This window comes from Nannospalax galili, unplaced genomic scaffold, assembly GCF_000622305.1.
Source record: "Nannospalax galili isolate Female #2095 unplaced genomic scaffold, S.galili_v1.0 scaffold777, whole genome shotgun sequence".
In the NCBI taxonomy this organism is placed as follows: Eukaryota; Metazoa; Chordata; class Mammalia; order Rodentia; family Spalacidae; genus Nannospalax; species Nannospalax galili.
Window position 1 is genome coordinate 5,241,727 of NW_008341810.1, and position 15,742 is coordinate 5,257,468.

The following is a 15,742-nucleotide window of genomic DNA, read 5'->3' on the forward strand; positions in this document are numbered from 1 at the left end:
TTCTGAACTCTATCTGATACCATCCTAAGTATTTACCTGTACTATTTGAAGCAGAGAGTACCTACCTATTTACAGACAATGAAGACTGTCAGCTTTCTGTTAAGTGACAAGATATCTGAGATAGTCAACTTTCAAGAGGGAAAGCTTTTACTTTGCTGTGCTAGATAGCTTCAGTTGTCAACTTGACACACCTGGGAAAAAGGAGCCTCAGTTAAGGAATTTCCTCTATTGGAGACCTGTGTCCATGTCTGTGAGGCATTTCTTTGACTATTGAGTGATGTGGAAGGGCTTAGCTCACTGAGTGGTTCCACCCTGGGCAGGTAGTCCTAGGTTATATAAGAAAGCGGGCTGGGCACAGGCCAAGGGACAAGCGTTCCTCCATGGTCTCTGCTTCAGCTTCTGCCTCCAGGTTCTGGCCCCATTTGAGTTCCTGCCTTGACTTCCCTCGGTGATTGACTGTCACTTGGAAGAGTAAGATGAAATAAACCCCTTCCTCACCCAGTAGTTTTTTTTTTCCAATTTTTATTTTATATGTATGAGTGTTTTTCCTGTATGTATGTAGTTGTACTGTGTCATGCTCATGAAGGCCAGAAGAACGTATCAGATCCTCTGGAACTGGAGTTACAGACAGTTGTTTGCTGCCATGTGTGTGCTGGGAAATGAATCCAGGCCTCCTGCAAGAGCAGCCAGTGCTCTTAACCACTGAGCCATCTCTCTAGCCCTCCCCCCAGTGTTTTATCACAGTAATAGAGAAGCAAACTAAGACATTTGCTTTATAGTTTCAGAAGTCTTAATCTATGGTCATTGAGCTCTATTACATTTGGGTCTGACAAGTCAGTACCTCATGGCACCAATCAGGATAGAGCAAAGCTTCTTGCCTCATGGCAGCTAGGAAGCAAAGAAACAGACAGAGTCGGGGTCCATATCCCTTTCAGAGGCACATCCCGGTGAGATGCTTTCCTTGGGCCTCACCACATGAAGATCTACCACCTCCCAAAGCATACCAACTGGGGAGCAACCTTTAACACAGGCCTGCAGGAGGCACTTATAGAAGCCTTAGCAGAGAGCTAGGCTTGGAGTTGCTCAGCAAAGTTAGATAGTTGTAAGTGGCCTAACTGGAACTCAGCTTTTGGTTGTGTCTGGTGGAGTGTTTGTGCTCTTCACACTGAAGTACATAAGCAGCATGCTCAGACAGGTGCAAAAGTGTTCAGAGACAGTGGAGGGGAAATGCGCATGTTTTGCTTTATTCTTTTGAGTTTCTGTTTGTTACTGGGGAAGGGTGCATACCTAATAAATACACCGTATCACAGGAAACTATAATCAGGTTCTGCTAATAATTTTGTCATTTGAGTTTTTCATTCATTCTTTAAATATGTATTGGACACTTAGGTGTCAGGCCCTATGATGGAGCTAAGTATATACAAACAAGGCACTGGAGCTGAGAGAGCCCACAGTAGTCTCAGAACAGAAGTGCAAATAATGTAAAAAAGGAACTAGAATTCTATCCAGGGGTCATGATGAACTACAGGATGAGTTCACAGGGCAGAAGCAAGTAGCAATGGTGGTTTTCAAGTAAATGATCCCAGAAGCATTGGAAGCTAGTTGGTATTTCGAAGGAATGGCAAGTGTGTAGACATAAGCAGAGAAGTTGGAGCAGTTGCTTCTGGGTTTTATTATTCTATTTGATTTTATTTTCCAGTTTTAAGACACATAAAAGGAGATAAAATTGAAATGAATCATAGTTATTAATAAAACCTTTAAAAGTGTATGGAGTTAGAAATTAAGTGTGTTGCATGTATTAGTCAAGTAAATATATAGCAGTGATAGAATCCAATTGTTTATATAACCAGACATAAAATACTAAATTCATTACAATATCATTCCTAAACATTTATTCTTTAGAACTATAGGAGACTCATTTGAGTTCTTTTCAGCATTTTTTTAACTTCTAATTATAGGATGTGAAGTTGACAGCAAGCAATGATGATTACTATTTTGTATTTGAAGATTATTTGTATCAGGTAAGTTTAAAAATTATGTAGTGTCTTGGCATTAGATTATCGAAATCATAATACTTTAAAAGATACACTACTGTTAAGTAAATCCTCTGAATTCCCAAATGTGTTTCTGAACTGTTCCTTTGTTTATGTATGCTGCAGCCGGAAGGCACTAGAGGGTCACTTTTCTTTTATAGTTGGGGGTACAAATTCTTTTTTTTTTTTTTTTTTTTTTTGTTTTGTTTTGTTGTTTTCAGGTTATGTTCTTATTTTATTTTATTTTTAATTATGTGTATGTGGACATGTGCAGTGCTTAAGGAGGCTACATAAAAGTAATAAATCCCCTGGAGCTGGAGGTTCAGGTGGTTGTGAATTTCCTGCTCTGAACTACTGACATCTCTCCATTCCCTCCAGTCTATATTCTGAATTTAAAAACTAATGAAAACATAGCATGATGCAAAATTCTTTGTTGATACCTGAATATGCACAAATACAGAGTATAAAGTGTAGTTTTAGGGACTCTGGTGACAAAATAAAGACAGAGGTCACAATCTAATAGTAAAGATCCAGTTCTTAGGTGGAGTCAATTCCTTAAGCCAAGAGATGGACTTTTCTCCATCTGTTAGGGGCCTTCATGTACAGGTGACACACAGGATTGGAAGTTTGAAGAATGTGACCTAAGGAACACGTGGCTTCCAAGCTGGGCATGGCACATGTCAGTATTCTCAGCACTCAGGAGGATGAGGTAGGAGGACCTGGAGTTTAAGGCCAGTCCAGGAGACAAGAGATCATCAAGAAAACGAAAGATGAAGAGGAGAGAAATGTGACTTGACAACTTTCCCTTGCTGTGCCGTTTGTTTTCTGCTTCCACCATTCCATGTGTCCATAGCACCTCCTACCTTCTCTATCCTGGATAGCAGTCCCTTGCGTTCCTCAATGCCACCTTCACAGGAAAGGGGGTCTGCAGTGTTCACTTTAATTTGACAGTTCTGTACACTGTGGGATGTGCCCTGCCCAGGCAGGAGTTAAGAAGGGCAGAGAATGTTGGAAGACTCCAAGTTTTAATGCAGAGCTCTGATGCTTTGTTCATCGAAGAGACAGCTTTGTGTTTCCTCTTAGAAAGCCACAAGACCCTTGTGACCTTGAACCTGGAAACTAGGTTTCCAGGCCAATGACCAAGGAAGCTAGGAGAGGTTGATCCTCCAGGATACCAGGTTCTAACAATTTACATCTGCCATCCAGGGGAAACTCTTCATTGACCTGCCCTGCCAGGTGCAAGATTTAGAAGTTTATATTCATCATTCTGACACAGAATACTCATTTAGAAATGTAGAATTGTCTTTCTGATTCCAGAAGACACTGGTCCCCATCTTCTCATTGTTCTTCATGGAGACATCAGATCCTCTAATCTCAATCCTTTCCTTACCAGGTTTGTCCCCAAACACTCAGTGCTGTTCTAATCTGTGTGCTGTGGGTACTACTGATGAGAGAACTGTCCCTAGGCTCTATGTACCCAGAAGTAACATTTCTATATTTACTGCCAACAAACACATAGTCTGGCCTCAGTGCTTACAACACTCATAGGACATATCTGTGCAGAGAAGACCATCTCTGGCTGCCGCTTTTCCATGAGTTCAGGACAAATTTGGTAACATGCTTCTGGGAGGACATCCCCCATGATGTCATAGCACTCCAGAGGGGCAGAGTAGAGTTCCTGGGTCAGCTCTCTGTGTGGTACAGCAATTCCTTCAGGACAGCCATAGAGATGTCATTTTCTTAGACGTTGATCTTGGTAAGCTGGGAGCATTGGCTAAGGGGAGGCAGGAGGGCACTGAGCCGAGAGTCCCCCATCCTAGAGCTCTCTAATTCCAGGGTCTACAGACTGTCATCAATTCTCTGAGCAAGAATTCTGAGTCCTAGGACATGAGTTGCAGAACACTACACACTCAGATTCAGGTGTTGAAACAAAACAAATTTAGCACTGGGATAGTTACGTTAGAGCCAAAAGAGAAAGCTGGCAGTGAATGATGGAGAGGGTCTCCAAGGGGGTCTTCAGGCACCTAAGCAACATTCTCAAGGTAGCCATTTAGAAAGTAGACATCGTTCATGCAGAGATGCTGGAGACTGGAGTTTGGAGAATTGAGAAAGGAAGGTGGAAACCCACATCTCCAGCTCTGCAGAAATGACTACATTGACGTTCTTCCTGATTCTTGCTAGAACGAGTTTGTGAAGATTTCTCAACTGACCCAGATAAGGTCCAAAATGGGCCATGTCTTCCAGATGCAAACTCTGACTCCTGGATGGCATCTAGATCCAACTTCTTCAGAGTCTTTGTAATAGTATGGACAGGCAATGCCCAAATCTGTACCTTCCAACAGCACAGCTGAACTGAACCTTTTTTCTGGTGGGCCCACTGCAGCAAGCACTTTTCATATTCATTTAGATCATGCCCCAGAATGTCAAAATCAGCTAACACCATCAAGCACATCTCAGATGCAGGATGGTCCTTCACTTTCTCCTTTGTACTCCTGATCTGTGGTAAGCAGCTGCCAGCCGGGACTCCAGCCTGTACATTCCAGAAGTTGAGGTATACATTCCGCAAATCAAGCACTTGAAGTTTCTACATTCTGGGTCTTGCTTTGCTTTGGTGAAACCTGAGCAGCAAATCCAGTCCATCTGGCATAGCTTTCAAAGTCTTCAGGTGGGGGATCTTCATCAAGGCTCCCATGGGGAGGCAGGAGAAGGGCCAGGCTGTCACCCATCATGCTCAGAATATCAGTGTTCCCAATGGTGAAGACGTCCTTGAACAGTGCTGGGAAGAGCTCCACCCACAGCTCCTCTGGAGCAGAGAGGGCCAAGGCCTTATCTTGCAGCAAGCTCTGCCTTACTAGTTCCAGGATTTTGGGTGGGGCCAGGTCACTCATTCTGACAGACCTTCTAGTTGAAGGATACAAATAGAGGCATTGATGACAGCAGAGCCAGGCAGTAACCCCAGGTTCCAGGACTCTGATAGTTGTAGGTACAAATTCGAAACTGGATGTCAAATGTATATTTAAGCCACTCCAAGATGTACAGAGAAAGTGTTTTACATCATATTTTTTTTCTGTTGGAAATATGAGTATCAATTTAGAGTGCTGTGATTATTCTGATTATTTTGACAGACAAGACTTTCAAAGCATCCATTGGAAATAAAAGTCCAGGGGAAGGGGGAAGGGGGGAGTTGAGGTCAACAAGATCAAGACACATTGTGTACATGTATAAAGTTGTCAAAGAAGAAATAATAGATTTTTTTTAAAAAAAAGAAATTTCAAAACCTAAAACCATGCTTAAAGAAGTGAAGGATGTTATGATGGTAGTATCTCATCAAAAGAGGTCAATAAGGAGACGTATAAAAAAGAAATTCTGGAGTTAAAAAATGTAACATATGAAATATTTGCTAGAGTGCTCAACTGTGTATTTGAAAAATCAGAAAATCGGTGAATTTGGAAGATAGATTGACAGATAAATACACAGAACCTCAGAGACATTCAAAGAATCATCTTGCTCACTAGCGTATTTATAACAGGGATAGCAGGAAAGGAGAGAGCCAGGAAAAGAAATATATTTGTAGAAATAATGGCCAAAAACTTCCTCAAATGAATGAAAAACAGTCATTTACACTTCTAGAAACTCAGTGAACTCCAAGAGAGATAAACACAAACTTCCCTACTCAAAGACACCATAGTAAGACTGCTAAAAGCAAGGAGGGTAATCTCAAAAGTACTGAAATAAACGTTGAGGAACATTCTTTTAAGCTCATGTGCCAACAGTTTTGCTGTCAATTATCTTGTGGTCCTTGGTATCAGACCTCCAAGGGCCCTTTGTTGTATTGAACTGAGAATGTGGACTAGACTATGTGTATATCTGAACTACAAAAAATTACCATTAATGGTTATTTGCCATCAGACAAAGCAGCTACATTTTCCAATGAAATTATTAGTTACACATTGTGTTTATTCTTTTTAAACCCGAGTTTTAAAATGATCTTATCTCGTTACTCTTTTTTTTTTTTTTTTTTTTTCCTAAGAAAAACAGAAACATTCCTCCTTAAGCCAAGGCAGGGTCTGACAGAGCTTGGCAGCTGGGAAGCATCTTTCTAAATCTGGAAACACCACATCTCTTTGGAAAGTGGGAGCAACAATTTGTGCCTTAAATGTGAGGAGATATACTTCTTTGTGTGAAAAAATAACTTCAGGGAAGTGCTAAAGGTAAATATTGGGTAAAGCAGTTGGAAAAGCAAGAGATACTGAATTTGTCAGACTAGTTAGTTTCTTCATGTGCCAAGGAGAAAGTAAAACAGGAAAGCTATTTTCCATTTGCAAAATATGCTCTCCAAATTGCCCCCATTTTTATTTTATTTTTTGGTCTTTTTGAGACAGGGTCTTCCTGTAGCTCCGACCTGGAACTCACTGTGTAGACCAGGATGGCCCTGAACTCACAGAGATCCACCTGCTCTCCTGAGTGCTGAGATTAAAGATGTGCACTACCACACCCGGCTCAAATTATTCTTTATTAGAGTTCTGTCTGTTAAGATTCTCACAATGTGTTATGCACAAAAATTCTATTGTTTTCTCCCAAAGACAGAAAATTTTTATTAGTATTAATCTTGAGCTTGAGTCTTGTTATATATCTTTTCTACAACTAAAAACTATTTTGTTTGCTGAATGCCAGTTGCCCTACTTTCAATCCATTCTTTTCTTTGTGCTTTGTTAGAAACATCAATTAATTCATGTCACTTGTGTGATTCAAATACTTGACAGAGGCTAGAGGGTCCTGTGTGACTAGCCCTCTGTTCTAGTTTCCTTGTTCATTTCTCTGCCCTGACACTTTGGTCTTTGCGCCACCCTGATCCTCACACTTCCTATACTCTTTTCTACCCCAGGGCCTTAAGAGCTGTGTTCCCCCTTAAGTGGAAGACTTTACCCTCCTGTCTTCCCTTGGTTTTCCTCTGCTTTCAGCTCTGTGCTGGTTACTGTGCACACTTGGGTGCACCAACCCTGCTTAGCTTCTACCTCCCAGTACGAATGCATAGGTCATGGCCACCTACTGTGCTTTTCAACTATGGTGTATTTTTAGTACTTTTATTTATAGTGTTTATTATAACTTATGTGATTATTTTATAATTTTGTCTAATGTAAATTCTGTGTTTCGGTTTATATTATTAATTCCAGCGCCTTACACACTGAGGGAAAAATGTTCTTAACATCGTATGCTCTTTTCCATTGAGAGGACTGTTTATTACTATGAGAAGGAAGTTTGCATCTCTTGTCTGGAAACTCAATATTTCTAGTTCTTGGCCGACTGACATTTTGCCATAATTATAGAGTCCTAGGTTTCCTTCTGTTACAGTTTAGTTCTTGGTATAATGAATCCTTTGTTCTGAACTGACTCCTAAGGAAAATATATTAGTTCATGTTACACAATTAAGGATATAAATAAAACCACAAGAACTAAATATCTAAATTTCCCTACTCTTTACATTTCTTTCGTTCTTTCTGTGCTGTTTTGGTCATGAACACAAAACTGTCATAACAGGCCCTGGGGGATGGCTCAGTGAAGTGCTGGCCATGCATGTGTGAGGACCGGAATTTGGACCCAGCACCTACATTACTCCAGTGCTTGGAAGGCAGAGACAAGGAATTCCAGAGCAAGATGGCTAACTAGACTGCCCTGTATTGATCAGCTCTGGCTTCAAATAAGAGACCCTGCCTCGATTAATAAGGTGGAGGGCAATCAAGGGAGGCATCTAACATCAACCTTGGGTCTCCACACATGTGTGCACACATTAGTATGTGCCCACAAATATACCCACACATACAAACACAATACATGCATGCATACTACACACATTAAAAAACTGTCAACACACCAAACTTATGAGCATCTAAATTATCATGTGTCAACCAGGGGCCAATAATGACATGATTTATAGCCTGTAACTATTGTACTTCAGTGTGTGGATAGAGAGTATAAATTTGACAAGTTTATACCATTTGTTGACTGAAGAGAGATAGTCAATTTTAAGTTACAGCTCTAAAGGCTTTTTGGCAGTAGTAACAGGGACTTTCCAGGTAACAAATGTACCTCACTTACTGAGCAGAGTTGGTGATTGAGGGTAACAATTCTCTGGGTTATGCCAGAAATAACCCATAAGGGCACATTCATTTTTTTTCCTATTTCATGCGTAAGTGACTTACATGTGAGAAAATGTGTAAGTGAACAAGACAGACAAATCATTTTCAAACAGTAGATGTTTTTCCTGAGAAAAGCAGAATGATCGTCAGGGAAACTTGTTGACCATCACACTGTGTATAAGTGATAGCTCCTTCAATGGGCCTCCAGTCTAGCTGAGGAGGCACGACCTGAACCTAGAAAATGTTCGGAAATTGTTGTAGAGCACTTGTGTGAAGCCTTAGTATTAGGCAGTGAGTATGTATTAGTGTTCTTTAATCTTGTTCCTATCTTTAATTAGTTTTTAGTTCTAATTCTATTACTTTTAGATTTTAATTTTCTTTCGCTCTTATCTCATGACTGCTGCTGTTGTGCACTGACTTGCGTGCTAAATAAGTGTATTAAATCATCATTATTGACTATAGGCACAGTGTTGTGCAAAAGCTCTCAAGAATTTATAATAACTTTGTATATAACTGAAATGTCATCCACTGGATAGTTACCTCTTGCCTCCTTTTCCAAACCCTTGCAGTCCCGATGCCAGTCACTGCTGCAGTGTCTGTCTCCAGGTCTCATCCAAGCTGAATCATGCCATATTTCTCTTTCTGTGACAGGCTTGTTTCAATTAGCAGTGTCCCCCAGATTCATCCAGATTGTCTTATGTGACAAGATTTTTTAAAAATAGTATTTTTCTTTATCATATGCCTAAATAAGCTATTTTGCAGTCTTTATCCTCATTATATGCCAAGAGGATAATTACAACACCTACTCTCCTTTGCGGAATTATTCAAAATTAAGTTTTCTTATATAATCAGTTCCTAGATAAACACTCTCTATGGTGCTATTTTTAATTACTTATTTTATAATAGTCAAAATTATTAAAGGTTATTTTAAACTGATCTATATATATGTATATAATTGTGTGCATTGAGAACAATGTTCTGCCATCAGAAATTGAGTTCTGCTTTTTCCTCAGGAAAAATTTATATATTTTTATGCGTATATCTGTATCTGTGTGTCTGTAAATATAATAAAATAGAAGAAAGTTTTCCCATCCTTAATTACAACATTTCTTTGGCAGTTTTCTAGTAACACTACTGCTCTGGGGGAAAATTGTCAATGATAATAGGCTGAATTTGGTTTACCAGCATACCAAGGACCCCATATTCCTTCCAGCTAATATGTGTTTATTGGATTTTTGTGATGAGACTACAGAATTAGATGGCATGTGGCACTGTGGTATCCAAATACAGATGAAGAAATCTCTAGTTAGCCCTCTTTAAAGCAGACCAGGGCAGCTGTTGCAAATGTACCCAGGCTTGCTACTGAGGCTGCATTTCATAGACAGCAACACTAAAATACTACAGAAATAATGTTTGAATAATAAATCAGCTTCTTAATATTTAAGATGTTTTTTATTTTTACAAAATTCTTACAAATATTACTGTGGAAAGTTTTCAGTTATGGTCAGAGTTTTAAAATGTGTTCAATCAGAAGACATCTTCTTATTTGACAGCAATAATGGTTGGTTTGAAAGAACTATTTTCAGGTTTCAGTATCAAATGACATTATGACAACTTATATAAGTTATCACATTGTCCAAGTGTATGAAATCTTCATAGAAAAGAATTCATATAATAGTGTAAGAAAGACACAGGAATTTACTCTTTGTGTCATGTGCTATATCTTCTATCACATCTAACCTATCCTTAGCAGCAAAACTGGAAAATATGCTATATTTGAGATATTTTATGCCATTGAATGGAGTTTAAGAAAGGTCCCAGTATAATCAGGTATCTTTTTGTGTGTGTGTGCGTATAACTGTGTGTAGTGTGCTTATGTGTATTCACATGCATGTGGGTGCACATCTGTGTATCCACATGTAGAAGCCCAAGGTTGATATCAGAAGGCTTCCTCAGTTGCTCTTCAGTTTATTTATTGAGGCAGGGTCTCTCAGTGGAACTCAGAGCTCACTGATATGGTGTAACTTGCTCTGAGGATCCCCTGTCTACACCTTCCAAGTGCTGCAATTACAGGCAGGCCACCATGACTACCCAGAATTTACATGGGTGCCGGGGATCTGAACTCTGGTCCTCACAATTTCATGGCAAGCATTTTCTCCACTGTGCCATCCCCCTAGCTGCTAGGTATCTTTTATTCATGTATCCACTTAAGAAAAATATTGAATATTCTGAGACAGACACTATTTTGGATGCTATCAGAAGATGGTATTTATTAAACTTATATCTTAGTGAAAATGTACATGTACAGTTATAATTTGACAAGTGTAATAATTGAAGCTTACAGTTCTATTCAGAAGCAGTTAAAATTCTAGGAGTGGTGTGTTCAGTGGTGACTACAGGATAGAAATCTTTTAAACAATGTCTATTTCTTTTTTATTGTTTGAGAATTTTATACATGCATATGTGTTTTGATTAAATCCTTATCCTATGCACTTCCCTCCAATTCCTCTTCCTTTTTCCCCACCACCACTTTTCCTCCCAACATTGTGTGTTCTTTTTATTTTAACCCACTGAGTCCACTTAGTGCTGCTGGTGGTGTGCGCACAGGTGTAGGACCATCTACTGAAGCATGGGGTTGAAGTCTTGAAGAAAACAGATTCTCCTCCCTCCAGCAACTATCAGTTGTCAGTTCTCCTCAGTTAGGGGTAGAGTTCTTGAGCTCCTCCCCATCTGTGCTGGGATTTTGTCTGACTTGACCTTGTGCAGGTCTTGTGCATGCAGCCACAGCTGCCGTGAGTACATGTGATGATGTCCCATTTAGTTTCCTTTCTTCACTTGGCCCCTAGGGCATCAGGCTCTGCGGGCTTCCTGGCCAGTTGACATTTTCATTCCTCTGCTGATTTCTCATTCTCATCTCCAATGTCTTTCCCTTTAAGCCCCAAACCATTAGTTTCCAAGTATTATCTCTGCCTCTTTTCCCCTTCTCTCCTTCTTTTGGATTAGGTACAGTTCATTCAGTGGTCAGCTTGGTGTCATAGGCTCCTGTGGCCCTGATTACTTCAATATTTTTCTTTTCTGTTCTACAAACTCAATTGCTCTCATTACTTTGCCTTCAAGTTTGGTGAGCATATTCTGTCTTTTCATATCTGCTTTTAACCCTTATAGTGAACTTTTCATTTCAGTTACTGTCTTTTCTATCTCCAGAGTTACTGTTTGGGTTCTTTCTGAGTATATTGTTTGTATTGGTCCCATTTTGTTTACATTTCATCTCCTTACTTTCTTCACATTACTTTTTTACTTCTGTGAACATCTTCAGCATAGCTTTTCTAAAGCCTGCATCTGTAAATTTACCGTCATGTATTTTTCAGGGACAATTTCAGTTGATTTTTTTTCTCTTTGAGTGAGCCATGCTTTCCAGGTTCTTTCTATTTATTCCTTATGAATCTTTTTTGAAAACAAAATATTTGAATGTAATACCAAAATATCTCTGAAAATTATATTCTCATCTCCAAGAATCTGTTTTTTGTTGGCGTTTTTAATTGTTGTTTTTGTTTCTTTAATTATTGCAAGTCCTTGCTAAAGCAACAGGAAATATAAACAGGATGAGCTGGCATCTTTCCCTGGGCATGCAGAATCACTTTCTGAAAGTTCTAGGCCAGCCAGGGCTGGATAGTGAGACCCTGTCTCAAACAAAACAAAAACCAAACTAAATAAAAATTAAATTTTATTGGGTAAGGTTATAGGTATAATGATTTGCTTCATTTATAAGAGTTTTAAGAATGTAGACACAGCTGCTTGCCAAGGGACATGGAGTGGGAATGATAAATGCTGTCCTATTAAGAACTGAAACTGACTAAATTAATAACAAATTCACACCTGAAGGTGTCTCCTGAGAATGACAAGACTTAACAGACTCCACAGTTCTCACATAGTTACAGCAGACATATTCCGCCAGTACAATTGTTGTCTAGACGGGAAGAGAGGAATGGTGTGTCCTACCTCATTATCTTCCCAGAATTCTCTCTCTCTCTTTTTTTAAAGAAAGTAGTTTTTTTATTTCTTACTTTTGTTTTTATTTTATGTGTATGAATGTATTGCCTGCATGTGTGAAAGTACATTTGTGTCATGCAATGCCCAAGGAGGTCAGAAAAAGGTGTCAGATCCCCTGGGACTGGAATTATGGATGGTTGTTAGCTGCCATGTGGGTGCTGGGAATTGAACTCGGGTCCTCTGAAAGAGCAGCCAGTGCTCTTAACTGCTGAACCATCTCTCTAGCTTCTTCCCCCCACCCCTGGATTCCCTTTACAATCAATTACTTCAACCCTTAAGATAGTTCATTGTTGTTGTTTGGGTTTTCATTGATTTTTGAAATAGTGTGTTGCTGTGTAATCCATGCTGTCCTGAAACTAGTGATCCTTTTGCCTCAGCCTATTCTTAAGTGCTGCGATTATGGCATGCCCAGCCCTATGGGGTGACTTTATTCCCTTTTGACAGATGAAAAAGCAGTAGATCTCAAGCTCATACACCTACAAGGACCCCAAGCCAGTTCCATCCATTTTTAAAGCCCAGTGAGCAACACTTCCCTTTAACTTATGAAACATTTAAATCAGAGAAGAGTGTTTTAAAAAGCCATTCTTGAAATTTTATCATTTGACATTTTCTCCATTGATTTGAAGAAGATGTAGACATCACAGCAGTGTGAAAATATATAGTACTTGAGTGCTAAAGTGCCTGTCCAACTGATATCCACCATTTCCTTTGTGGTTTTCATTACATAAATAATTTATTTCTTGGAAACATTTACAAGAAATGTATTTTTATATATTTAAGAAAACTTTCAACCCAAGTAAACCTTTTGCAACTGTATATAGACATTTTAGGTAAAATGTCATAGTTACACTTGAATACCCAGTTTCTTATAATTCTTCTAAATAAAGCAAATCACAACCATGTATAAGATCACCCAGTAAACTAATTTTTATTTAATTCATAAGCCACCAAAGGTAAATCTAGTTAAAAATACTTTATCAGTGCATACTCTAGCAGATTTGTAATGAACTTGTCATCTCCCTGCAGATAGAGAAATTAGAATCCCAGAAGTTAAAACAACTTGGTTTAGGCAGGAGCTGGCACCGTTTTGCTTGTACACCAGAGTTGCACACCAGTACATACTGTCTAACACACTACCTCTGGCATTATCACTTTACAGTCACCAATATTCTCCTTAGAGCAGTCTCGGATATCTTGTCTTCTCTAGGGCAACAGGCAGCAGGGACTCCAGGGGGATATATTTAAGCACAGAGCTTCTTCTAAAATTACTGTGCTAGTCCAGCCTGCTAAACTAAAGGAAAGTTAATATAGACATTTCCTTAGGATTTTTTTTTCTCTCTAAGGCAATGATAGAAAGATATTTGCAAGTATATATTTTTAGTTATTTTCCTTTACTTTTATTTACTGTATTAGTTTATTGTTTGTATTAGCTTATTGTTGGTGCTGTAATAAATTATTACAATTCAATGATTTAAATTAAATATATTCTCTTAAAATTCTGAAACACAGAAGTCTGTAATGGGTTTCACTGGTAATATTTGAGGTGTTTACAAGGCTGTGTTTCTGGAGGCTCAGAAGAAGAATCCATTTCTTTGCCTTTTCCAGCTTCTAGAATGTACCTGCCTTCTTTAGCCCATAGCTGGTTCCTCATCTTCCAAGTCAGCAGGTAGCATCCTCATTTCCTCACACTAACCTCATTGCTTCTCTTATTTATAAAGATCCTTGTGATTATGTTGGGTCCAGTCATATAATCCTAGATAATCTTACCATCCACAGATTGTCAATGTAGATGTGATTACATCTACAAAAGTCAATCATCGTACAAGGTAACATATCCACAAATTCCAGGGATTTGGATTTAGTTATCTTTGGGAAACAATATTCTGCCTACCATAGAGGAACAGGAAAGTCTGGTGAGAGAAGAGGCCAATATTATGTTTTGTTTCAATAACATTTTATGGATTTCTGATTGTTTATAACCTAATGATTTTGCATAATTATTGGAAAATATTCACCACATTAATAAGTCAAAAATAAAAATCATGATTTTCTCAGTAGTTGTCAAAAATGTATTTCAGGCTATCATAATACTTAGAAGATTGAATCAGTTCCATATATATGAAGTTAAGTGCTAGAGATATAACTCAGTGGTAGAGCTCTTGCCTACATGCACTAGGCCCCAGGATCAACCCCTTGCTTGGTTTGGTAGGGGGTAGCAGTTGCAAAACATTGAGAATGGTGTCCTACATTGAGCTGAATCTGCTCTTGTTAAGGTCACCTGTAACTAATCCACTGGTTCTTAATCTTTTTCTTCATTAATTTCTCAAGCCTTTGACCCAGCCTTGCTCTTTCTGCACTTTCAAGACACCACACCCTTTAGTTTTCCTCTTAATGTGACTGTCATCAGAGACAAAAAACAACATCTGGGGGAGAAAAACTTATGCAATTTTGAGGTCCTGTTAAAAAAGAGAATATAGACCCTATCTCAAAAAGACAAAAAAAAAGAGAGAGAATATAATATCAAAATTGGAAATCAGACAAAAAATACATATTTGTTCAGAATGAAGGAAAAAACATAATAAGTTACTAAAACTAGAGAGTCTGGTCCTTTAGAATTTTTTTTTGGAACAAATTACCAGAACTGTATACATAAAAATGCTTTCCAAGTTTCCTGTTTACTTAGAACATTTAGTAGCTCCCAGCACCCACAGAGACCTTTGTTGATGAAGGGACCCTGAAATCCTTTCAGAGCATCATGGTAAATCTGTTGATTAATCCTGTTTTCTAGGCTATTTCCTTCTCTCCTCTCAGATACTAGAAGGCCCCAGCTCTCAGATCTTGGTCTCTAGATCTTGGTCTCTCTGCTCAAAACCCTGCAATGGCTCACCATTTCATTCCCAATAAGTCAACATCCCACCAGTAGCCTGAAACACTGCATGATATGTCCTGTCTTTCTCACCTGGTCCAGCTCATCTGCTTCTGCCGCACGCTGCACATCCACAGCCCCAGGCATATCCCTGTCTCAGTACCTTTGTAGTTGTTGCCTCTTCTGCCCAACTTGCTCTTCGCCAGTTAGCCACGGTTAAAAATTTCAACTTCTTTGAAGTGTTCAACCAGTGGGCACCTTCTCGATGACTACTTTCTATTAAATGGCAAACACCCTTTCTCTGGCCCTCCTTTATCTTATTACACAGCACTTACCATGCGATACACTATATAATGTAAGGTTCATTACATTTGCTGTGTGTGTACAACCTCCCCTCATAATTAAGCCTGATACTTTGTTTACTTGTCATTCTTTTGATGTAGCCTATGTACCACATACTTAGATCTGCCCTCGGAGCATCAAAAGAAGGCAACTAGCTGACCCTCCTAAAACAAAGACCTCTAGATAGGCTGACTAGATTCACCAGAAGGGCAAGTAGTGGGGAATGGCTGGGGGTGCTGACAACACAGCAGACAGTAGCAGGGATATCAGAGTGTAAGGGTTCTAGTGGGGGGAGGGAGGCTATGGGAGGGTGC

The 15,742-nt window shown here is 39.1% G+C and overlaps 1 protein-coding gene across 3 annotated transcripts in view; it reads left to right on the top strand.

The window, feature by feature from the left end:
• The window catches only part of Tbc1d19 (TBC1 domain family member 19), a 188,036-nt gene that overhangs the window by 112,215 nt on the left and 60,079 nt on the right, over window positions 1-15,742 (top strand). For all 3 annotated transcript variants that reach the window (XM_008837347.2, XM_029565543.1, XM_029565544.1), the window contains one exon: window positions 1,959-2,021. In XM_008837347.2, coding sequence (XP_008835569.1) covers window positions 1,959-2,021 — 63 coding nt within the window. The remainder of the gene's footprint in view (window positions 1-1,958; window positions 2,022-15,742) is intronic.